Source organism: Aedes albopictus, chromosome 2 (genome assembly GCF_035046485.1).
Source record: "Aedes albopictus strain Foshan chromosome 2, AalbF5, whole genome shotgun sequence".
NCBI classification, from domain to species: domain Eukaryota; kingdom Metazoa; phylum Arthropoda; class Insecta; order Diptera; family Culicidae; genus Aedes; species Aedes albopictus.
Window position 1 is genome coordinate 475,970,507 of NC_085137.1, and position 25,646 is coordinate 475,996,152.

The 25,646-nt window shown below is 41.6% G+C and overlaps 1 protein-coding gene across 2 annotated transcripts in view; it reads right to left on the reverse strand.

Moving 5' to 3' along the window:
* Window positions 1-25,646, reverse strand: part of LOC109622846 (glutamate receptor 1) — a 634,036-nt gene that overhangs the window by 56,797 nt on the left and 551,593 nt on the right. For both annotated transcript variants that reach the window (XM_062854092.1, XM_062854091.1), the window contains exons 5-6: window positions 7,220-7,606; window positions 6,241-6,583 (exon numbers count right to left, since the gene is read on the reverse strand). In XM_062854092.1, the coding sequence (XP_062710076.1) occupies window positions 6,241-6,583; window positions 7,220-7,606 (730 nt within the window). The remainder of the gene's footprint in view (window positions 1-6,240; window positions 6,584-7,219; window positions 7,607-25,646) is intronic.

A 25,646-nucleotide genomic window follows, 5' to 3' on the forward strand; every position in this document is an offset into this window, starting at 1 on the left:
GGAAATCCAGGAGGAATCTCCGAAGAAATTCCAGGAGGAAAACCTGTAAGAAGAATCCCAACGGAATATCAGGAGGAATCCCTGAAGAATTTTCAGGAAGAATTCTCGAAGGAAGTCCAGAAGTAATCTTCAAAGAAAATCCAGGAGGAAACCCCGAAGAAAATCCAGAAAAAATCCCCAAAGGAATTCTAGGAGGAATCCTCGAAGAAATTTCAGGAGGAATTTCTGAAGAATTCCAAGATAAATATCCGAAGAAATGACAGTAGAAATACCTGCATGAATCCCAGGGGAAACCCCTGAAGGAATCCTGCGAGGAATCTCCTTAGATTTTCCAAGCGGAATACTCGAAGGATTTTCAAGAGGAAACCCTGAAAGAATTTCAGGAAGAATCTACGAAGGAAGTCCAGGAGAAATCCCCATAGGAATTCTAGAATGAATCCTCGAAAAAATTGCGGGAATAATTCTTGAAGGAAATCTAGCAGCAAACCCTGGAAGAAAATCTAGGAAGAATCCCCGAAAGAATTCAAGGGGAAATTCCCGAAGGAGTTCTAGTTGAAATTTCCGAAAAACATCAACTGATTTTTAGCGGAATCTCTCAAAGGAAATATTTCTGGTAGAGGGAAAGATTTACAGGAGGTATCTCTTAAGAATTCCTGTTGGAGTTCTAGAAGGAAATCCTGCAGGAATTCTTGCAGAAACTCCTTGAAAGATCCCTCGAGAATATCCTGAAGATTTGCCTGATTATAATCCTAGGTAAATTATATAAGGAATTCCTACAAGATTCTCAGAAGGAACTCCTGTAGGAATTCCTGAACAAACTTCTGGAGAAATCTCTGGTGTAACTCCTGGAGGCATCGGTGAGTCTTCCTGGAAAAATCTCAATCTACAACCTGGAAGAACCTCGGGAGCGATCCTTAGAAGAAATCCTGGAAGAATCCCTAAAGGAGCTTCTCGAGAAAACTCCCTTAGGATGTCCTAAAGAAATCTTAGAAGGAACTCTTATATAGGTATCCCTGAAATTCTCCAGGGAGTATCCTTGGATCGTCTTATAAGATTCTCTGAAATAAAAATCTGGAGAGATTTCTGAATGAACTTTTGTAGGAATCCTTGAAGAAATATCTGCAAAAGACTCCCTGAAACTCCTGGAGGAATCTCTGAAGGAACTCCTGGACTAATATCTGTAAGAGCTTCTGCAGGAATTTCAAAATGAACTGCAGGAATCCCTGCAGGAACACCATAGACTTATTTCTAAAGACTTCTTCCAGGAATTCCTGAAGAAATTTTTTACGAAATTCTTGATGGATCCTCCTGGAAGAATATTATCGTAGATGTGATTCCCAACATCATCTTTCGTTACGACAAATATCTGAAGGGACTTCTGGAAGGATACCTGAGCAAACTCCTGTTAAAATAGCTTAAGGAAATTCTGAAAGAATTCAAAAGGAACACCTGGAGGCATTCCTGAATCCTCCTAGAGCTATTAGAGAGATTCCTTGACGAACTCCTGAATAGATCACTGAAGGAACTTCTGGAACAATCCTTGAAAGAACTCTTGAAATAATCTTTGAAAAATTTTCATTAAGCATCCCGAAGTAATTTCAAGAGGGATCCCTAGAGGAATTCCAAGTGAGATTCTTGGGGAACGTCCATAAATTACGTCACGCTTTGAGGGGGAAGGGGGGTGGGGTTCAGCAAAGTGTGACGACCCATACAAAAATTTAAGAGGTCCCATACAAAAATTGTGTAATGGGGGAAGGGAGGGGGTTGAAAATGGTCGATTTTTACATGACGTAATTTATGGACGTTCACTTGAAGAAATTCCAGAATGGATGCTAGATGGAATTCCTGTAGGAATCCTTGATGAATTTCTTCTTGGAATTCTAGAGGAATTTCTGAAAGAACTTCAGGAGAACTTTCTAAGAAAACTCCTGGACTAGTCTCTAAAGAAACTCCTGTAGGAATTCCTGAAAGATCTTCAGAACGCATCCTTCTGGAAGAATCTCTGAAGAAACTTCTGGAGAGATGTGAATGATGAATAATTAATGAAAATTAAAGAAAAATGAAAAAAAAAAGTTCTAAGTGTTCGGAATTTGAATGTACACCCTGAAGTTCCATTTGAATTTCTCCAGAAGTTCATAATAAGAAAGTGTCTTCTCCAGAGTTTGTCTAAAACAATAAAAAGAAAAAAAAAGTCAGACCAAAATTCCGATGACCAGACTTCAAATTGTTAGAACATACTGCTTACAATTTTTATATCATAACTTTTGACAAGGGCATAACTTTAGTGATTGAATTTTTTTTATTGATATTCTCCTCATAGTATTATTTCCAAAATACGATCCGATATTGGATAAGCTCATGGTAATCTGCTAGAGAATAATTATACATGAAATTTTACAGATTGTTTGTGCGGCGGCGTGGCGCGGCGGTGCACAAGTCTAAGTTAGTCTGTCACGCCTGATTAAATCGCAGAGAGTGGAGCGGACCTGGTGTGATGGTTAGAACACTTGACTATCACGCCGAGGACCTGGGATCGAATGCCACTCGCGACAAACTCGCAAAATGTGAGTTCTTCCTTCGAAAGAGAAGTAAAGCGTGGTACCCGAGATGAACTAGCCTACACACTTAAAATAAAGTACCGTATTCAGCTGTTCTATTTTCGGTAAAAGTTCTGATTACCGAATGTTCAGCAACATATTACCGAAGTTCGTCAAAAAATTACCGAACGTTCGGTAAACTCTACTGAATCATCGGTAATGTTTACCGAACGTTCGGTAAAAAATAGCCGAACTTCGGTAAACTTTGCTGAACTTCGGTAATCAGAACTTTTACCGAAAATAGAACTGCCGAACAAGTGACTCTGAAATAAGTGTGTAGGATCAAAAAATCTCGTTAATACAGATAAAAAAAATAATAATTAAATCGCAGAGAGCATTTCTGAGGGAACTCGTGAATGATTTCCTGAAAGAATTCTCGTACGGATTCCTGAAAGAATCTAGGAAGGAACTAGGGGAAGAGGTGGTAAAATGAGCAGGGGTGGTAAAATGAGCAGGTGCTTAAATTACGGTATTTGGTCAAATAAAATATTATAATCTTTAGGCCACCCATTATTTTACTCATAAAAACCTTTTTGAGCACCCCTATGTTGCATTGAGCCTTCGAATAACATAAATAATAAACAAAAACAAACCGCCCGTGCAGTTGCTTGTCTGTGATCTAATTTTCGGCTTGCATTATTTAGCGATTTTTGTGATGTAAACGTTCAATTTATCGAATCAAACGCTACAGGACAATAAGTTAACTTGATACTCAGCTGTTAACATCGAAAGTAAGTATTTAGTATCGTTTTCCGCGTTATAGTAAGACGTTTTAAACTGAAACCCCTTTGCGGGTAAAATGAGCACCCGAATGTGGTGGTAAAATGAGCACCCGAATGTGATGGTAAAATGAGCAAGATTCAGTTCCTTTTCGTACCTACTTTCAGATGGGACGGATTTATGAGAGGAAAGCGGAGCGGCAAACCTGGACAGATGAGCAGATGGCCGCGGCAAAGCGTGCCGTTGATCGCGGAGTATCTGTCCGTCATGCTGCAATTACACACAATATTCCCAGGGCCACTCTCGCCAGGTAGGTTGCTTCTCCGGGTAAGAAAAGAGGACTTGGCTCGAAGAAAACGGTGTTCTCGCCAGAACAAGAGAGCGAACTGGTTCAGCATCTTCTTGATTTGGAGACCAGATTCTATGGGGTCAACATGAAAGATGCTCGCAAACTTGCCTATGACCTGGCGGAGAAGAACAAGATACCTCACGACTTCAGCCACAAACGCCAAATGGCTGGCAGGTACTGGCTTCAAGGATTTCTCAGGCGAAATCCAACCGTATCATTCCGAAAGCCGGAAGCAACATCCATCGCTCGAGCTAGAGGGTTCAACAAACCCTCTGTGAATAACTTCTACGACCTGCTGCAGAAAACTTTAGACGCCAAGCATTACCCCCCGAATCGCATTTTTAATGCGGATGAAACTGGAGTCAATACGGTAAATATAGCTTTTTATTATTTAATTTTCATTTTACTAATATTAAAATATGATTAGCTTGATGTGGTTCCACACAGAATGCGGTACGAACGAAGACGATCTCGGATGCCGATTCTGCAACTGAATACTTGTATTGCCCAGAAATGGGTCTCTAATTTTGAAGTTTTTATTTTTGCACTGAATGTGCAAACACTGTATACAGGGGATGGCCAAAATGTTTGGGATAGGCACCTTTTTTTTCTCTCACAAAAAAGTTCAACATGCTATAACTTTTCATAAAGCGCATCAAAAAATCTCAAATTTTAACTGTTTGTCAACCTATTATATGTGCATCATTGGTACAAATTTGGGCTCGATTGATTAATCTTTCGCAAAGTTAGAATCGTTCGGGTAAAACACTATTTTTCAGACAACTCATTTTTGAGCTGTCATATCTTGGAAACCAGTGAACCGAATTAAATGAAATTTTGAACGTACACTAACAATACGTAAATGCTTCACAAACTATTAAAACATAGGTACTTTTTAAACGTTGAAAAAAGTTATCATGGATTGACACTTTTTGGATTTTTCTCGAAAAAATGTATTTTTTTCACATCAAACTCAATAAATTTTAGTGTTGATATCCAAAGATTTTTCACTTCTGTTCTCAAATTATCTCTAATCAGATATATTAGAGCTTATTTAGATTGAAGGAAGAACACATTTAATAATTTTTGTGTGGTATTGTAAATTTGACTTATTTTCCTCTATATGGGTAAAAATTTCAACCCGGTTTAACTTAATTCGCCCTGAGAAAATATTACATTTTATAAAGTCGTATTAAGTATCAATATATTGTTGATAAACGTTTAAAAATTCATTCAATTCGGTTCACTGGTTTCCGAGATATGACAGCTCAAAAATGAGTTGTCTGAAAAATAGTGTTTTACCCGAACGGTTCTAACTTTGCGAAAGATTAATCAATCGAGCCCAAATTTGTACCAATGATATATACATATAATAGGTTGACAAACAGTCAAAATTTGAGATTTTTTTATGCACTCCATGAAAAGTTACAGCATGTTGAATTTTTTTGTGGGAGAAAAAAAGTTGCCTATCCCAAACATTTTGGCCATCCCCTGTATGTGCTCGTTTTACGTTTTTCAAACTTGTTTTGTTTGTTATGAAATAAATGTGGATATTTGAAGAATAAAAATAACAGCTGTGATATTTGTTATGAAGAGCTGATGATGTTAATAATAGATTAGTTTACAATCTTTTTATTTAACAATATTGTTGAAAATTACATGAAGTCGGTTTTTATTTTCCAAGGTGTTCATATTACCACCTCCATATGCTCATTTTACCACCGCCCCTTGCTCATTTTACCCGCATTCTATAGAACAGTCGATAATTAACTCGTGTTCTGAAACACGAAAAAATACGTGTTTTGCAATGAATCTGACTAAAACTTATTAATATTTGTATTAATGTATGATGGCATAATGATTATCTGCCGTTTATTTTATGTTTTACAATTGAATAGTGGAAAAAATCAAGTAAAAGCTTAATATGCTCATTTTACCACCCCTTCCCCTACTGATGCAATCTATGGAAGATGTTCCCGAAGGACTTTCTGTTGAACACTTTCTGAAAAGAATTCCTGGATTAAGTTGAAACATCAAGAAATCCCATTACAACATTACATACAAACTTTAGAGGCACAAATCGGACGAACGAAGCATCGAACCAAGCCGCACTTGTTTATCCTGGCTTTGCTCACTTGCAAAAAGAGGCAGCTTTTCCAAATTGGGTGCATTTGTTTACGAACTTTCAAGATTGGTGCTCTTGAAAACGTGAGTAGGGGTCCAAGTCGGCCATTGTGGCAGCCATATTTGTGTTCTCTGATGTTTCTCCTTAACTTCTGGTGTTATCTATAGAAAACTTTGAAGCTAATTTTTAAGGTATATTTGGAAGAATTCTTGAAGGAATTCTCAGAGATGTCTTCGAAGGTATTCCTAGCAGAATTTCTTATATGAATGTTTGAGGTGTGCTATGTACATATCTTCGTACTTTCTTCGATTTTTTTTTGTTTATAGATAAATTGATACATTTGGCATCCCTGGTTGCATCATACCCAGCCGGTCTACCCAACTCCTAGACTACAGAGGAAACCTGAAGGGAAAGGAAGGAGAGGAACAGTAGCATGCAGTATTACGTACAGTTGATGCCAAGTTTTTTCGCCACTAAATCAGCCAGATCCTTGCAGTAGCCCTCGAAGCGATCGTTCCCGTCCAGCGTTTCGCCCGGCTCGGGCTGCCGCAGCATAACGTACGGCTCCTCGATGATGGTCGTTACGATGTAGGTCTTGTTCCGCTCGTAGTTCATGTCCGTTTTCAGCCGGGTGTACTTGGCCACCACCGGCGTCAGGCCGTTCTCGTCGGACCACTCGGCCACCTTCACCATCGCGCTGTTCACCGTCATCTCGACTACATGCAGCGTGTAGTTCTGGCGTTTGCCATCTTCATTAAATCTTATGTCTCCCGTAAGGCCGGAAATTTCCACCTGCAAAAGAGAGCCGTCCGTGAAGCGTGAAACACGAAGAGAACATCAGATATAAAATGGAACAGCAAATGTGGGGGTGGGGGAGGGTGAGATAAAAGTTATGTTTCGCAGCAGCACCTGTGTGGTGTAAATAACATATCTCGGCAGTGCAATGGCACCGGACAGCGAAGCGCCAGACACTCTCTATTTCATCCGTATCGAGAGTGCACTAGACTGGCTGTCATAAATCTGATAATGTTTCGTGCGAGGCGCCGTGATTCGTGGGGATGTTTAGGAATCCCTTTTTTCTCGTAAAAAGGATGGAAGGTTGACAGTTGATGATGAGAAAAGCAGTTGAGATAGAAATATACATTTGATTTAAATCTCAACCCTACATGGATTGATTGATTTGTCTTTATTTAAGAGACTTTCAGCCCTTTGCTGGTTCGTCTCTCCAATCCTACATTGTTGATTATCAAATCTCTTTTATTTCTGAGCCGTTTTTATTAGTTTTCAAAATATTTGACAATAAAGAATGTCATTTGCCGGGTAACTAACCAACTAAAAAAGAAAGTCTGGTTCCATCGAATCTAACATCTATCGTCACGAACACCCCCACGCCGTCACGACAAACACGCCACCACAAAAGCGACTTACCTTTCGCAGATACCGGGAAATTTTATCGCCGTGCTCCCACGGTTGCACCCCCCGTCCGGACGCGTTGCAATCAATCGGCCGGGTCCCGTTCGGGGGCACATTGAACTGGCCCCGGCTGGTGCGCATGGTGTACGCCCGAAATTGATCCGGCTTTTTGCGAACGATTTTCGAGAACGCCTCGACCAGCACGTAGACCGCATCGTACATCAGGGCAGCCTGGGCGGAAATGAGTTCCTTGCCGGCGCCCTGCGAGGTCTGCGGATCCAGCCGCTTCCAGCCGTCCAGAAATTCCTTCACGTACTTTCGACTGGTATCGACGATCCGGAAGCCAGTGATATTGATGGCACCGTACTCGATCACTTCACTCTCCCAGCGGTCGTCCATCACCTGCAAGAAAAGCGGGGGGAAAAGCGGAACAAATGACAAAAAATATACACATCCGAAGTAAGTAACTGGGAACGTGCCGGATTGGTCGTGACCGTGAGTATCGAAAGCCAAGTGCCGCCACCAACAAACGACGACGACGTCGACCGGTTCTCCGGATGAGAGATTGCGCTTGGTTACATGATGTGATATAAATCACGTTTCCATAAATACGAAGTGTGTACCTAACAACAACCAACGATGATTGGGTGTAGGGGGAGCAACATTTCCGACAAAGACACACACAAAAATAAGTAAGTCGTCTTGTTCCGGTGCTCAGTAGGGTACTATGAGTCAGATGTTAGAATTTTGTGACTTAATAGAAAAATCGATCAAAAACGATAAATGTACATTTCGAAAAGAGTGATTCAGTTCTCTAAGATTTAAGAGATTTTGAGTTTATTACTTTAGTTCAGGCCGTTCTGACACACACCTTCCAGAGCTTCTGGGAGAAGCTTTCCAGAGCTTCTGGGAGAAGCCTCCCAGAGTTTCTGGGGGAAGCCTTCCAGAGCTTCCGCGGGAGAAGCCTTCCAGAGCTTCCGCGGGAGAAGCCTTCCAGAGCTTCCGCGGGAGAAGCCTTCCAGAGCTTCCGCGGGAGAAGCCTTCCAGAGCTTCCGCGGGAGAAGCCTTCCAGAGCTTCCGCGGGAGAAGCCTTCCAGAGCTTCCGCGGGAGAAGCCTTCCAGAGCTTCCGCGGGAGAAGCCTTCCAGAGCTTCCGCGGGAGAAGCCTTCCAGAGCTTCCGCGGGAGAAGCCTTCCAGAGCTTCCGCGGGAGAAGCCTTCCAGAGCTTCCGCGGGAGAAGCCTTCCAGAGCTTCCGCGGGAGAAGCCTTCCAGAGCTTCTGGGCGAAGCTTTCCAGAGATTCTGGGCCAAACCTTTATGAGCATCCAACCATCGATGAAGCCGGTTTGATAACTTTTAGATTTTTTGCTTTCTCCAGAAGCTAAACACAGCTTGATTGGTAAACATCTGGCTGATGTTTCCTTATCATTGCTTATCAGGTTTCAATCGGCATTAGAGCATCTTATTAGCATAGTCGCGGGAGAAGCCTTCCAGAGCTGCCGCGGGAGAAGCCTTCCAGAGCTTCTGGGAGAAGATTTCCAGAGCTTCTGGGAGAAGCTTTCCAGAGCTTCTGGGAGAAGCCTTCCAGAGCTTCTGGGAGAAGCCTTCCAAAGCTGCCGCGGGAGAAGCCTTCCAGAGCTTCTGGGAGAAGTTTTCCAGAGCTTCTGGGAGAAGCTTTCCAGAGCTTCTGGGAGAAGCCTTCCAGAGCTTCTGGGAGAAGCCTTCCAGAGCTTCTGGGAGAAGCCTTCCAGAGCTTCTGGGAGAAGCCTTCCAGAGCTTCTGGGAGAAGCCTTCCAGAGCTTCTGGGAGAAGCCTTCCAGAGCTTCTGGGAGAAGCCTTCCAGAGCTTCTGGGAGAAGCCTTCCAGAGCTTCTGGGAGAAGCCTTCCAGAGCTTCTGGGAGAAGCCTTCCAGAGCTTCTGGGAGAAGCCTTCCAGAGCTTCTGGGAGAAGCCTTCCAGAGCTTCTGGGAGAAGCCTTCCAGAGCTTCTGGGAGAAGCTTTCCAGAGCTTCTGGGAAAAGCCTTCCAGGGCTTCTAGGAGAAGCCTTCCAGGGCTTCTGGAAGAAGCCTTCCAGAGCTTCTGGGAGAAGCCTTCCAGAGCTTCTGGGAGAAGCCTTCCAGAGCTTCTGGGAGAAGCCTTCCAGAGCTTCTGGGAGAAGCCTTCCAGAGCTTCTGGGAGAAGCCTTCCAGAGCTTCTGGGAGAAGCCTTCCAGAGCTTCTGGGAGAAGCCTTCCAGAGCTTCTGGGAGAAGCCTTCCAGAGCTTCTGGGAGAAGCCTTCCAGAGCTTCTGGGAGAAGCCTTCCAGAGCTTCTGGGAGAAGCCTTCCAGAACTTCTGGGAGAAGCCTTCCAGAGCTTCTGGGAGAAGCCTTCCAGAGCTTCTGGGAGAAGCCTTCCAGAGCTTCTGGGAGAAGCCTTCCAGAGCTTCTGGGAGAAGCCTTCCAGAGCTTCTGGGAGAAGCCTTCCAGAGCTTCTGGAAGAAGCCTTCCAGAGCTTCTGGGAGAAGCCTTCCAGAGCTTCTGGGGAAGCCTTCCAGAGCTTCTGGGAGAAGCCTTCCAGAGCTTCTGGGAGAAGCCTTCCAGAGCTTCTGGGAGAAGCCTTCCAGAGCTTCTGGGAGAAGCCTTCCAGAGCTTCTGGGAGAAGCCTTCCAGAGCTTCTGGGAGAAGCCTTCCAGAGCTTCTGGGAGAAGCCTTCCAGAGCTTCTGGGAGAAGCCTTCCAGAGCTTCTGGGAGAAGCCTTCCAGAGCTTCTGGGAGAAGCCTTCCAGAGCTTCTGGGAGAAGCCTTCCAGAGCTTCTGGGAGAAGCCTTCCAGAGCTTCTGGGAGAAGCCTTCCAGAGCTTCTGGGAGAAGCCTTCCAGAGCTTCTGGGAGAAGCCTTCCAGAGCTTCTGGGAGAAGCCTTCCAGAGCTTCTGGGAGAAGCCTTTCAGAGCTTCTGGGAGAAGCCTTTCAGAGCTTCTGGGAGAAGCCTTCCAGAACTTCTGGGAGAAGCCTTCCAGAGCTTCTGGGAGAAGCCTTCCAGAGCTTCTGGGAGAAGCCTTCCAGAGCTTCTGGGAGAAGCCTTCCAGAGCTTCTGGGAGAAGCCTTCCAGAGCTTCTGGGAGAAGCCTTCCAGAGCTTCTGGGAGAAGCCTTCCAGAGCTTCTGGGAGAAGCCTTCCAGAGCTTCTGGGAGAAGCCTTCCAGAGCTTCTGGGAGAAGCCTTCCAGAGCTTCTGGGAGAAGCCTTCCAGAGCTTCTGGGAGAAGCCTTCCAGAGCTTCTGGGAGAAGCCTTCCAGAGCTTCTGGGAGAAGCCTTCCAGAGCTTCTGGGAGAAGCCTTCCAGAGCTTCTGGGAGAAGCCTTCCAGAGCTTCTGGGAGAAGCCTTCCAGAGCTTCTGGGAGAAGCCTTCCAGAGCTTCTGGGAGAAGCCTTCCAGAGCTTCTGGGAGAAGCCTTCCAGAGCTTCTGGGAGAAGCCTTCCAGAGCTTCTGGGAGAAGCCTTCCAGAGCTTCTGGGAGAAGCCTTCCAGAGCTTCTGGGAGAAGCCTTCCAGAGCTTCTGGGAGAAGCCTTCCAGAGCTTCTGGGAGAAGCCTTCCAGAGCTTCTGGGAGAAGCCTTCCAGAGCTTCTGGAAGCAACCATCGATGAAGCCGGTTTGATAACTTCCCATAAGTTCATTAGTTTTAGGTGCTCGACGACAGAAGATGATCATCCTTCCACTTCTCCGGTAGCTGTTCGATTTCCCAGATGCTGGCTATGCATAGAACAAAATTGATTGGAAATTCGATTCCTGATCCATAGTGAACTGAGATAAAACCAGCAATACGAACCACTGGGAACACCCAGTCGTAGCAAAAGTCAAAGGAATAAAAAATCTGACGACACGGCGTCGATTCGTTCCGCTGTGGGATTTTTATTTATGTTTAATCATAGTTATTGATTAGAAATCTCCCATTCATTTGCTCCGGTGCTGGAATCGGGTATCGATCGAAGGTATCGCGTAGTGTCGCAGCAGCAGCAGCAGTTGGTTCGACTTCGATATCGAGAATGGTTAGCTGGCTGGCTGGCTAACGGTAGTCGGATGCTGTGTTGCCATAGCAAATTGTAACAGCAGAAGCCAGTCAGCCAACCAGCAGCGCAACAGACATAGAGCAGCAGGGGATTTATGATATGGTGACAGAAATTCGATGCCGGAATCAAACCACTACTTTATTGGGGGTGGCGCGCGGGTAGAGACATTTTTGTAGGTACATTGTTGTCGGGGGATATTGTTGGCTTGGCAATAATGGAATGGCGTTGTCAAATAGGTAACTGTTATCGATGTTGTATTACATGGGTATCGGATTTATATCATCGATTAGATTATGGGCGGGCGGGCAGGTGCTGCTACATACAGGCGGTGCATTGTATATTTATGATTTCAATCAGAACTATGCCATTTTTGTGCAGAGAATGCTAGATAAATACTGAATGGAACTTGCTGACTTTTCGTCGTTTCACAGGTTTCGAGACGACGATCGATACATTGAAGGGGTAAGATTTTTGTAAGTATAATTCACAATGTATTCCACCGAAATTGATTGATTTGCTTTCAATATTGCTTCGAAACGTCGAAAAATAGAGAAACATGTTTCTTTCTGTTTTCAATAACTGATAGGTTGTCAGTTACCACCAGAATTAAACTTGCGCCTTGAAAAAAATGTAATGAAATGAACACTATGAAATAAAACAGAAACAACTCGAACGAACGAAAACATTTGACGATACGTCGATAAACATTTAATATGGTTTTCGCAGTCTTTTATTAGTTTTCTTTAGAGTACATTATGCCCTGCAATCCACGTGGTAACCATTTAAGTAGATTAAGCCTTTCCTTGGAACTCCCAGATGTTCGCAAACAACAAAGTTGTTGATCTGTTGGCCACAGTGTTGTTGTTATAAGTTTTTCTAATCTGTTCTCGTTACTAAATCCGTTGGAAAAACAATTTCTCATGAAATGAACATGAGAAAGCAGATTCAAAACTCATTAGAAGTGATAAAGTCCTCCTTCCCTCAACCTGCGTTCGCAGAAAAGCCTCTAACGTTCATCATTCCGGTACTCCACCTTGATAATCAACGACCGAACCAAAGGGAAAACCACAAACACCAGGATTACATTGTGCTATCATTACCACCTCCTCAGTAGTGTCTAGCAATGTTGACTCTCCATCAGTCATGTGTTCATTATTGCCCACAATCTGGGATTACTTCCGCTCAGCAATAATCATGAAAATGTTCTCGCTCTGAAGTGTCCTCAGCAGGGAGCTCAGTCATCCATGTAATTCTCCAAAATTCATTTCATAATTTGCACTATGCCCATTCCCACACACCGGAAACCCACTCTGACTTATATTCGGACACCGACCGGTTCGAGCATTCTCCATTTTTCGATTTCGAATCAACTCAAGAGACAGGGAAATATGTCTCTACTGATGCCCTTTGACCGATAGCAGCAGCAGTAGCAGCAGGCAGCAGAAAGCATATAGCAGCAGTGTCCTTCCTTTTCCGTTTGCCAGGACCGCAAATTCTTCTCCATTTCCTGCTTCGTGCCCACGCTGCTGCGCCGTTGCGTCGTCACACGCCCCCTATCGGTGGAAATCGGTTTTCCAATTTTGTGGTTTTCCCAACCGGAGAAATTCCCTCTGTGAGCAGAATAAAAGTGTGCAGGATTTCTTCCTGGCATTTTTTTGTCCTGTCTTGCTTCAGCCTGCTGATAGGTACAAGGTTCAGATCAAGCTGTACAGCTGTACGAGTCGGTGGCAACAACGGGAAATACAGCCAAAGTTGGTGTTCACATCAGATGGCATGAAAAGGGGCCAGAGCGCATAAGGGTTCCCAGTTCACTGGGCACCAAGAAAGGAGGGAAATTCCGGGTTCGTTTCCGTGTGATACGGGAGTGGTTTACAACCGAATTATAATGTGTACCCCATAAAATTATAGCAGCAAATTCCCTGATTATTTTTACAATCTAAGCAAAGAATTAGCATAAAACTTTCACAAATCTTTTATTTTCCTGTATTTTTCTAGAACGCAAAATTCCTTCTGCAACCAATCTTTCCGGTATTGTTCAAACAGTCCCCCTATAACTGTTTTAAGAAGTTTTTTTTATCAAAATATTTAGAAAATTTTTCATTGAGTAGACTCTAGATGTGCTGATAAGGATCTTCCATTATCGATGAAGTAAGAGAAGTAAGAGCTCCTTAGCCATCAGTGCCAACAATGTGATCTACAGGCTCTGTACTGTACATATTCAGCGTAGTAGTTAACATATTCCCCGCTATCAAATAAGAAAAAGTGAATAGAGAACTTCTGAAACGAAAACTTTCGGAGGAACTCTGTTCAAACGTATAAAGAAGTTGTCTGTCAATTCAACAACAAAAAATCATGAAAAACTTTCTTATAGGCAATATTTAAGATATTTTTCTGAAGAACCCATTAAAGAATAAGCCTAGAATTTTCAATAAATTATCAAAAAGCATCCTCGGAAAGTCTTCATAGTAAAGATTTCTAGCACAACGCACAAATCGCGTATATGCAACTTTTTTCTACGTCTACGTTGGTCAAACAAAACGGTCTTTGGAGGTTAGATTCAGGGAACATATGGCGGAGGTAGGAAAGGCGCAGAGGACAGTGAGTAGAGGCTTGGAATACGATTTCAGGTCGAAAGTTGCTGAACATGTCTTTGAGGAGGGCCACCCTGTAACTACAGAGAATGTTCAAATTTTGCGAAATGTAACTTCACCTTGTAGGGCCCATATAGCCGAGGCGGTAAACGCACGGGTATTCAGCATGACCATGCTGAGGGTGACGGGTTCGATTCCCGGTCGGTCCAGGATCTTTTCGTGAAGGAAATTTCCTTGACTTCCTTGGGCATAGAGTATCTTCGTGCCTGCCACACGATATACACATGCAAAATGGTCATTGGCAGAGGAAGCTCTCAGTTAATAACTGTGGAAGTGCTCATAGAACACTAAGCTGAGAAGCAGGCTTTGTCCCAGTGATGACGTTACGCCAAGAAGAGGAGAGGAGGAACTTCACCTTGGAAATTGGACGTTGCTGAGAGTCTAGAGATATACAAACAGGTACCTAACACGCTGCTGAATAAGGATCAAGGCAATGGAAGTTCGTGGCTTTTCAAATTGTTACCCCCTAAACACTCTCGTATGGCGTGCGTCTCATAATGTACCTGTGATACATGAACTTTGTTTACCTATCCTGTGCTGGAGGGAAATTTTTACCTATTCTATGGTGGAGGTTAATATAGATATAAATTTTTGCATGCTCGAAAAAAAAAAGAAAAAAAAACTACCTAGATTAAGTTACCTATTCTTTTTACCTAACATGTATAAGACGTGTAGAATGCGATGGATCTCTTCAGTCGAGTCAAGTACAAGACACTGAAGGCGATCTTACAGTTGAGGTCGAAATACGTATCTGTCAAAGGATGCAAATTCTTAGTGGAATTCAAAGGAACCGTACTAAACCCGATTTTCTTTTTTATTTATTAACTTTTTTCTATTCAAATGAAATTTTGCTCAGCTTTTATCTGAAAGTGTTTTTCATGTTTGTTTTTCACCCAACTTTTGGATGGAAATATGGAAACAAATTTTCTTAATTCGGTTTGATGGATTGATATGATGTCTTCGAAGACGTTTCAGGGTATTTGAAGAACTTTGAGAAAAAAATATTGAGTTTCTCATCAATGTTTAGACTACTGTGGTAATTTGATAATCCACTGAATTATCATTTTCTAGCGACTCAGCGGCCTCAGCGAAACTTCCTGCAAGAGAAATTCGGAAATATGTATAAAGTTTTCTTTCGGCATAAGTGGATCAATTACCAATGGAATTAAGCAGGATTTTCACAGAACATTTTTTTTGTTTTTCAAGTTATTTGACTAAATCTTTCTGAAGGGTTACCCAAGAAACAGAAGTAGCTGAACAACAGTTTCTTGAGCTACATTTTGCTTTAGAGCGGTTTATTCCACCCTTCAACAGCAAAAATGTTTGTTGGGTAGATATTCGCTCATGAGTTTAAAAGCAATTTCTCAAATAATTCAGTTATTCATATTAAATTTCTTTTTTCAGAGTTTTTTCGAACAATGCAACGCGACCAAGATTTTCATCGCAACTGCCATAAACACGCGTCACTTTTCGTTTTTTCCGCCGAACAATCGATTTAATTGCTATTGTTATTCTTTTACATGTTAAAACTCAAACACATGCATGCGGTTTGCTGAGTATAACTTACAAGCATCTGATCACGTTGTGGTCTACGACCATTTTTTTTTTCAGATCATTCTAGGCTATTATTTTACATCATTGGCTTAAAAGTTTCAGACAAACTTTTCACTAAACTGGCCATAACTCCGGAATGCCTTGACCGATTCGAACCAATTTCATTAGCAAACAATGCCGTAATTTCGGTTCGATTCGTGCTAAAATCCGTAAAATCGTCCAATGGGAAGTGCCTTAAAAGTGAGTGACTTTTTACACAGCATACATACACACATACATACAAACACATTCAGACATTTGCTCAATTCGTCGAACTGAGTTGACTGGTATATGTGATTTGACGCTCCGAATCTGCTATCAAAAATTCCTATTTGAGTGAATATATAGCCTTTCCGTACTTTCCGTATTGATTTCAGATCAAATTTTGTAAAAACTGGTTGGCGGAAATTCTAGTGGAATTTTTGACGCAATTTTTGGTAAGAAAAACGAGTTAGACTGCCTGTGAATTTTCAAGGCAAGGTTTTACCAGATATTTGCAAATATTTTTTGATGAATCCCTCCAAACAAAATCTTACAGATTCCTCAAGTAAACTAATTATTGAAATTTTAAAAAAATTAGAGAAGTTTTTGTAAAAATCTTGTTCGAGAAATTCTTTATATTTTCTCTTAGGAAGTTTATTTAGTGATTTTGTCAAAATTATGTCAGGAACAAAACAGCCTGCATTGCCCGCAGCGATTTCACACATTTGCTAAATATGTAAATGTAGTTATACAATGGCGTCGATGAATTTTGCTTTTCACGCTGAAATTATTAAGTAAACTTTTAAAACTTTCTAAGGGAATTTTCAGTGATGTCTTTGCTGAAAGTAATGTACAAATTTGTCAGAGTGACAGCTCTTTGACACCCTGAGATTTGACATTTCAAATTGTTCGACGCGATATGATTTAGATATTCTGAGTGGTTATTATTGATCTTCGTTTATTTCCGTGAGGATATCAATCCACTATATGATAATAAAATCTGTTTCTGATTGTAGTGAAGTTTTACACCCGAAGTTTTACTATCGATGAAAAATAGTATGACTACTGCAGCGAACCAACTCCTGGCTGAAACACGGGTGTGATCAGCTGCATGAAACACTTCATCACACTCTGTTGCAGATATGGAAAGAAGAAGAAGAACTTCCTAATTGGGTCCTGTGCATAAACAACGTAGACTTATTTTGGTCAAAACCGCCCTCTTTCTTCGAAGAGATTTGTCAAATTTTGACTTTTGTCAGAATCCCCTAAGAGACTACGTAGTTTCTGGATGGGTCTCTCAATTGAGATTTCCATGGAAAAAAAACTAGCTAAAGCATGGAATGATACTCTTCAATTCAATATACATGTTCAGTATGTTAGGTGTTCTGTTCAACAGATGGAGTCTTCGTAGGCGTATACCAAGCCGGTTTTTATGAGGACCGATTAACGAGGCATTGCATTTTTACTCTGCGGCAAATCCAAAATGAATTCCGGGAGTACAACCTCCATCTGGTTCAATGATTTCAAAGCGGTGTATGATCCAGTCAAAAGAATTGGTTTATGGAAGATAACGACAGAACACGGGTTTCTGACGAATCTGATTAGACTGATTCATTCGTGCAAAACCGGATAGGTCGAAACCAAGTGTACCGGTTGTGGATGGGTTTTCGTCGTCCTCCGTAACCTTGCACGGATTGTAGCATGGTGGTACGCTGTCGAACTAGTTTTTCAATATTGCTCTTCAAGGTGCCATTAGGATAGCTGGTGTGAAAAGGAGCGTACATGATCCATAGTTCTGTGTAGGATATCGACATTAGGCGAGAGCTTTCTCTGCCAATGAGTATTTCAAAAAAGACACCAGACCGTCTTCAATTAGAGGTTGCACACACTAAACGATCACAAACGTGAGACAGCGGACAGCACACGAAACACCCAGGGGTGCAGTGAAGAATTTTCCTTTTAACGGAAAGTTTTCGCCGGCTGAAGTGTGAATCGACCCCTTATTCCGAGGATTACGAAATGCCTAGACGGCTAGCGCACGGTCACCACTTTTGTATCTGTATATCATATGGCAGGTACGAAGTTACTCTTTGCCCAAGTTAGTCAAGAAAATGTCCATTATGAGAAGTTCCTGGACCGACAGGGAAAAATAACCATCACCCTAATCATGACTCTTGCTGATTACACTAGTTTACACAATAAAATGAAAGTCATGAACTTCTGTCAACGGCCAAAATTTTTGAAGCACAATTTAGCACTGATTTCGAAACCGTGCTTCAAAAAATTTTAAGTAGAGCAGTTTTTGAGTTTTAGCTCAAAATCAAATTTTACAACTTTTAAAAATATGGAATTTACTAAAATTCGAATATCTTGCGTTTTGTTCAACCAATTTCAAATCTTTTTCCATAAATTAAAAGCTGAATACAATACCATTTGATCATCTGAATGCAGGGTTTGCGTCAGATTGATGAAATTCAAGATATTGGCGAGTTTTAGGGACGATCTCCTTAAATTTTAGCCAAATTTCCAAAAATATATGAAGAAATGTATTTTTTTCAATAAGAAAAAACCCTTATTAATCCACCTAGCGGTGATGGTGCCTTTCTCGTGCCATAAAATATTCTTTCAACAAAACACAAGTGAAAAATTAAGTCCATGGTATGGGAGCAAAGTTCAAAATTATTAAATAAGTTTCTTTCTGAACGATGACATGCATTATCAGGAATCGATCAGTGCAATAATAATTGTTAATTTTGTTCTCATAACAGCGCCAGAGCCGGAAAAGTAACTGTGTACATTTGACACAGCGGTGAGGCTGATCTAGTAGTACACAAATCTGCACTCTTAAAAAATTAGGAATTTACACATGACGTAAACCATCAACATTACGTAAACATTTCATGACTGAATGGCAAATTTGACTCAATTGCACAAGATGTCAACAAATCTATCTGACCAGATAGGTAGAAGCAGTTTTACATTTATCATTTATTTTTCAACTCGGAGATACAGCCGAGAGGTATAGTACGTGCCTCTCAATCAGCAGATCAGATTTCAAATCCTGTTTGTTTTTTTTACATACGTATGCTTTATCTCTCGCTTCGGCTCTAGCGATTGCTAGCTCGACTTTATTTATGATAGAAGACGTAAATTTGTCTCAAACGGGCCGCTCCTTTTATGTGCATCCAAGCAGTGTCTAAAAAATTCAGCCTAATGAAGTTCACTCAGTGCGAAAACGAACACAAATAAACGAATGCGGTCTCCCACCAACATGACGCCGAGAATGAACATGACAAACAGAAAGCAAGACAATGAGAGCGACGCCTCGTAGTGTAATAAACTGTACCTGATGTTCTGTTTTGATCTTCAGCCCGAGCACGGTGAATGTGAATATGATTTTTTTTTTAATTTGGAAATGACTTTTTATGATTTTAGGCTATTTAAGGCACGCAAATATCGATATGTTGCCCTAATTATATTTATTATGCTTGCTTCAGGTGAATGGTATCAACATAGGCGCCAACTTGTGACGTAGTTGGGGGGGGGGGGGGCGAAGCTCTCCAAATTTGGACAAAATTCATCTTTTTTCAGATCAATGCACTTTTCACGTAAATATGCCTAAACTAGATGAACTGCGTCGAAGTATTCCGAATTTGATTGGTTTTGAGAGGCCTCGCCCCCCCCACTACGTCACAAGTTGGCGCGTATGGGTATCAACCAGCAGCACATTTTGCTTTTAAATCGTGCTTAAACCAAAAAATATTAATTGAAGATGAATATGCTGACTTTGAATATTAGTGGGTGGTTGAAATTCAGCAGACTGCAAGGTAATGAATTTTTCATCGCTTGAACTTCAGAGAGTGGCACACGGGTTGTCGATACGATAATCAAAACAAAAACAAATCTACGACGCAGGAGCCACTGGGCGCCGATAAGGATGACTGTAATTTGACAAATTAAGACACTGGTCCTACCCACACTCTTAGAAAAAATCATGTAAATTAAAGCTCACTTGGATCATCCAAGTGAGCTTTAATTTACATGATTTTTTCTAAGAGTGTGGGTAGGACATATGGACTGTCCAACCCACACGGAACCACCAAACTACCCAAAATTGAGTTCTTTTGACACAATCCCATAGTTCCGCCCAATAAGCCAAATTGCCTTTACCTCCAGGGAAAAAATATACTTAAGAGTAGGTAAATTCAACCTAAGACCCCCCTCATTCAAGCCAAATATGAGTATACCTACATTTACTCAAAATCGGCTTATTGGGCTCAAGGACCCCCATTGGGTAGACGCATCTCTGTTTGTTTTTGACAACATCGGTGGGGGAAAGAGGGAAAACAACCTAATTTTGGGTAACTAGTTTATTCGATATACTCAGCTTTGAGTAAAATCGACCCAAAAATTAGGTAGTTTGATTTCTCTTCTTCTTCTTCTTCTTATTTCTGGCGAGCCGACACCGTTCGGCATCAGCTCTAGTTTAACGTCCGCCTATTTCTGGTACCGTAAACCGGGGTCAAATTGATCTCCGGGTCGAAATTGATCAGACGGTTTTCAGTTAGATAAAGCATACTTCAAATAGTTTCCAAGTAAATATCGTGTAGTATCGGTTCCCAACTGCACGATACTTGAAAGGAAATTATTTAAAATCAGGCCAAACATGTCTAAAGGTCCTATCTGCAGAAGAGAGGCTCTCTTTGGTTTCCCTCTCTTTCGTTAATATCTCTGGTGTTTATTTGTATTATGATTCTCTCCTTGCATTTAGCGATAGTCAAAACAATCGTCTTTTGATTTGTACTGCAAAAATAGTTGAAAAGTGTACCATTACATTGCAATAATTGAAAGAGAACGTGAACAAAGAGAGCCTCTCAAATGCAGATAGGACCTTTTGAAATGTTCGGCCTGAAATATGCTGAATCTAACCGAAAAACGTGTGATCAATTTCGACCCGAAGATCAATTTGACTCCGGTTTACGGTACTAAGCCTAAACACGGACGGTCAGGGAGACATCCACACACACCTGACACCCTACATATCGAACCCATCAACACATGGGCCGGGACCTACGCGGCTTTACTTCCTATCCGAGGGAAGGCGTGATCAGATATTTTTGTCTCAGAAATACCGACGGCGTCGACTAGGATTGAACCTAGACCGACTGGGGTGAGAGGCAACCACGCTTACCACTACACCACCGACGCCGCTGTTTGATTTCTCCGTGCAGCATTTTTTGTGGGTAGGATAGGGTAGGATATGTCCTAGCAACTCCTCGCGCCACTAGTCTTTGAAAATATCACATCACCGAACCTGTGGAATAGAGAACATCAATGATGCAAATGATCACCTCACTAGTGCTCATCACAACTCATCAACTGTATATTTATCGCGTGCGATTGAACTGTGCACTGATCAGCGATGACCAGCAGCAAAGAGGTGGCAAAACGAACATGATGTAAATCACAAACGATTTTGCACACATCTGACTGTGCCGCCACACGCTCACCCGAACAGCCGAACCATACCGAATAGGTTGGTTTAAGAAGCTACGGCACGAACGCTCGACACGCACACAGAAGCAACATTCGCATGTACCGATACCATACTAATAAAGCTTCCAGCCAACGATGCTTCGCGATAAGCTGTCGAAAAGCATCGAAAGCGATGAAAAGAGATGCTTGGCTAGAACGCAATGGCTCAACGGCGAAAAGAAGAGTCAACTATGCTGATTAGTGTTGAGTCCGTTCGTGTGCTACACAGCAAAAAAATTCTTGTGATATCACATCACTTTCGCTGCACATCAGTCGCGTCGTAAAAGTGATGTACAAATTACATCCTTTCCACACAGCGAATTAGCCGCCGTAGCTTGAAAGTGAGTCTAGCAATCGCTAGAACCGGAACAATAGATGATTCATATATAAGTAAAATATTGACATGGATTCGTACACTGATCCGTTGATTGTGAGGCATATCCCTTGCCTCTCGGCTATTTCGCCGAGTTAGAAGGAAGGTGATAAATAAGATACTGCTTCTAAATATCCGCTGGAATGGGTTTGTTGACACTTTCTAGTGCCAACCAGGGTGTACATGGTGAGTGTGATAATTGTTGGAAAACGATGTGTCCGAGTGAGATTACGTTCGAAAATGGTTACATCGCCAAAAGTTACGCGCCTGGAAATTACAAAATTATTTGCTGTGTACACAGCAAAAAAAATCTTGTGATATCACATTATTTTCGCTGCACATCAGTCGCGTCGTAAAAGTGATGTAAACAATTACATCATTTTCATGCAACAAATTAGCCGCCGCAGCTTGAGAGTGGGTCAAGCAATCGCTAGAACCGGAACGATAGATGAATCATATATAAGTAAAATATTGGCATGAATTTCGTACACTGATCCGTTGATTGTGAGGCATATCCCTTACCTCTCGGCTATTTCACAGAGTTAGAAGTTGGGTGATAAATATGATACTGTTTCTAGAAATCTGCTGGAATGGGTTTGTTGACACTTTCCGGTGCCAACTACGATGCATCGCGATGTACATGGTGAGTGTGATTATTGTTGGAAAACGATGCAACAGAGTGGAATTACGTTCGAAAATGGATACGTCGCCAGAAATTACGCGACAGGATATTACAAAATTATTTGCTGTGTACTCGTATGGGAGGTTGATTGAAAAAAGCGAGGATGGGTGAAAACGTATTCGTTGTCGAAAGCAAATCGCATCATTTCGCGAATGTTTTCATTAAATAGCAAGCTTGAAGAACATTGCGCTTGTGCCCAAGAAAACGAAAACGTGCACTCATGCAGAAATATTTCCACTTGGCCAATGAGCTGGTCTTACTTAAATATCCAATTTAACGCCCAGATGTATGCAACTTAGCGTTATCACTTACCGTTACCTGACGTGCCATTGCCTTACTACATTCATACACCGAGGTAAATTTCTACTCAGTCACTGAGTTGATCCTACTCAGAAATAGAAAAGACTTTTATTTCCGTTAAGTTAAAACTGAGACAACTCAATGAGTTGCCTCACTTCTAACTGAAACTGAGCAGGAAAAAAAATAATTTGAAATAAAATCCATCTCAGTAACTGAGTAGAATTTTTTCTCTTAAAACATCTTAAAACCCAACGGCCAATAAGAACATTTATTTCTCTTATAAGAAAAATTATATAAGGGAATACGCATAAAAAAACGTAACGTTTGGAGTGGGAGGGGGGTTTGGGATAGTTTGATTCGTAAAAACGCACAGAAAACCCCGTGCGAGAGGGGGTGGGGATGTACATTACCAATTTTAGCGTGACGTACTAGGTGACGTACGTAAATGGATGCTCCATGATGACTGTTTTGATGATTAAACAGCATCCTGTTCGCCAGATACACGTTTGGGAACATGGCAAAAATTCTTGAGCGTATACATCACGCGTTGATTGGGAGGGGGGCTTCAGCAAAGTGTGAAAGTGTGAGCATTTTTTTTAGAGTTCTCATACAAAAAGTGTGACATAGGGGGAACGGGGTTTGAAAATCGGCAATTTCGGCACCAACATTTCAAAAGGGCGTAACTGCATTTTGAAACAAACCACTCTTTCACATCGGTGGGTTATATTTAAAGTTTCCCACGAAATTCACAAACATTACTATAGACAGACAAATTGCTCTTCTTTCCTATACTGGCGGTGATTTGCATGACGGCATTGAAATACGACCCACAGATGTAAAAGAGGGGTTTGTTTCAAAATGCAGTTACGCCCTTTTGAAATGTTGGTGCCGATTTTCGCGTAACGAAATTTATGGACGTTCCCTGATATCACGTTTCCGAAAAATGATGACGGATGTTTGAGCCGTTTGCTGCACATGAAGTCGACTCGTAAGAGTGATGCATGCACGAATTAGATCTTAACGCAGCAAATCAGCCGCCGCCGTTGAATGTGGGTTTAGCCATCGCTAGAACCGGATCAATAGATGAATCATATATATAATGTAGTCCAGTCATTCAATAGCAGTATGACATTTAAAACTATCCTAGTTTGCCAATTGAAGGAATACAAGATATTTTTATTTTTTTAATTTTTATCTAAATTTAATTTGACTCTGAATTTGTAGTAGAATCGCATTTGCCACGTGGTTTAAATAAAATGTAATTTTGAATATAAGTTTCCTTAAATTACTGAGCTTGAATTTCCTTTAAATTTCTTTGAATATTCGCGACAATTCAAAAGTTCTGAAACCTTAAAAATTCCGAGAAATGCCTGAAATTATGTTAAGTATCGAGAATTTCCAATGTCCTAGATGCATACGGATATGGGCAAGATATGGGTATCTTTTACAGGTTTGGTTTTACAAACTGATTTATACAAGCTGTTGCAGGCATGTGGCTAAACTTCCGACGTGGTGGAACTGCTCATGTAGTTCTTGTATAGTATATAAAAGAGTATATAGATACACACCTAGAAAATATCATGTAATTTTAAATGTCCTGAACCTGACATATACGAGTATCTCCAAAACACACAAATTTAGAGGTTGAAACATGTAAATTTACGTCTTTCAAGACACCCCAAAATAAAACTTATTTTTTCTTAGCGTCTAGCAATCGCAAAAACCGATTTGACAGATAAAACATAGAAAAGTAAAATAATGCCATGCACGGATTCGAACACTGGATCTCCTGATCGTAAGTCACGTCTCTTACCTCTCGGCTATTTAACCGGACCGGATGAACGTGATACTGCTTCTACTTTTCTGGTGAAACGGATTTGTTGACATCTAACGCAACCAACCAGCACTTACATGATGCGCGTAAAATTGAGTCCAAATTATGATTTAGTCTTGAAAACATTTACGTTCTTTGGTGATTCCGTTTCGTGCAAATTTCAGAATTTCTAAGTGTGTAGCTGTCAAATTTGACAGGTGTTGGTCCTGTTATTTTTTAATTTCCCTAGGAGAGAAAGAGAGCGATTTCTTGATGACGTCACCGTGCAATGGAGTATTGCAATTTCATGGTTCGAACATTTATTTGTCTAGTGCATAGCAGATGTAGGTATGCTAGAAAAGTATGCTAGAAAGAATGTATACTTTCTGCAACAGTCGATGAAAAATTCACAACAATAAATATTTGATACCTACCTAAAACGTATGTGACTCACTGAAAGCTGCGCGAATGCTATCGATCGCAGTCACCAAGACAATCTTTGTTATTTTGCTCGTATTTTATTTATATCCAGCAATCTAATTTATTCGTTTCGGTACATCCGAATGGCGCGGCACCACCCAACTACCACCCACAGCCACCCGAACCGAAACCCAAATCAACCAGTCAGCTGTCCGGTCCGCGCATCACCGCTGGCTGTGTGCGTGATCCTGATCCTGCCCGCGCGCACCAGACTTTCGGTGGGCAAACAGCATCATTCGCGAGTGACAACCATTTCGCTCGCACTATCCCAGCATTGATAAATATCAATGTCAATATGTTGTCAACATATGTTGAATTGGTGCCGGTAAGGTGCCGGTAGTGGGATGCAAGGTTTTTATATATTGTAAGTTTGAATATGACGTTTAGTTTGTGGAGAAAAGCAGAGGAAGCGAAATTTCAAAGGAATTTGAGGTGGCGGGCGATTTGTTTTCAGAATTTCTCACGGTGAAAATATAATGGCCACTCAACCAGTTTTGACATCTAAGACTACCTTAGAATATGTAAATACCTTGGTGGGATGCACTTTCAAAACTAGGCCCAGTTACGCGACGAAACGCGGAAAGGCAGTATCCCCGATCAACCAGATAAATCGACACTGATTTTTCATTTGGGCATAACTGATATTTTCGAGTTCTCTTCATCGATCCTCTCTTTGTGTTATCACAGAATGTGTATTAAGTTTTCCACAGATTTTTTGGTTGAAATGCGAAGAAGACGACTACATGTTGCTATAGAAACAAAAAGAATAATGATTTTGTTTGTTTTGATCAAGTTATTAGTGAAAGAGAGAGTCGACGAAGAGAAATCGATCAAGTCAGTTAGGCCCTTATGAAAAATCATTGTCGAAATATCCTATACGAACGTAATTTAAAACGAAAACCTTCGGCTGCCTCCCGTCCGTCACTTAGCATCGCCATCGCTATCGAACCATGAATGGCAGTGAGGTTGGGTGCTATGCTCGAATAGCTACCTCTTC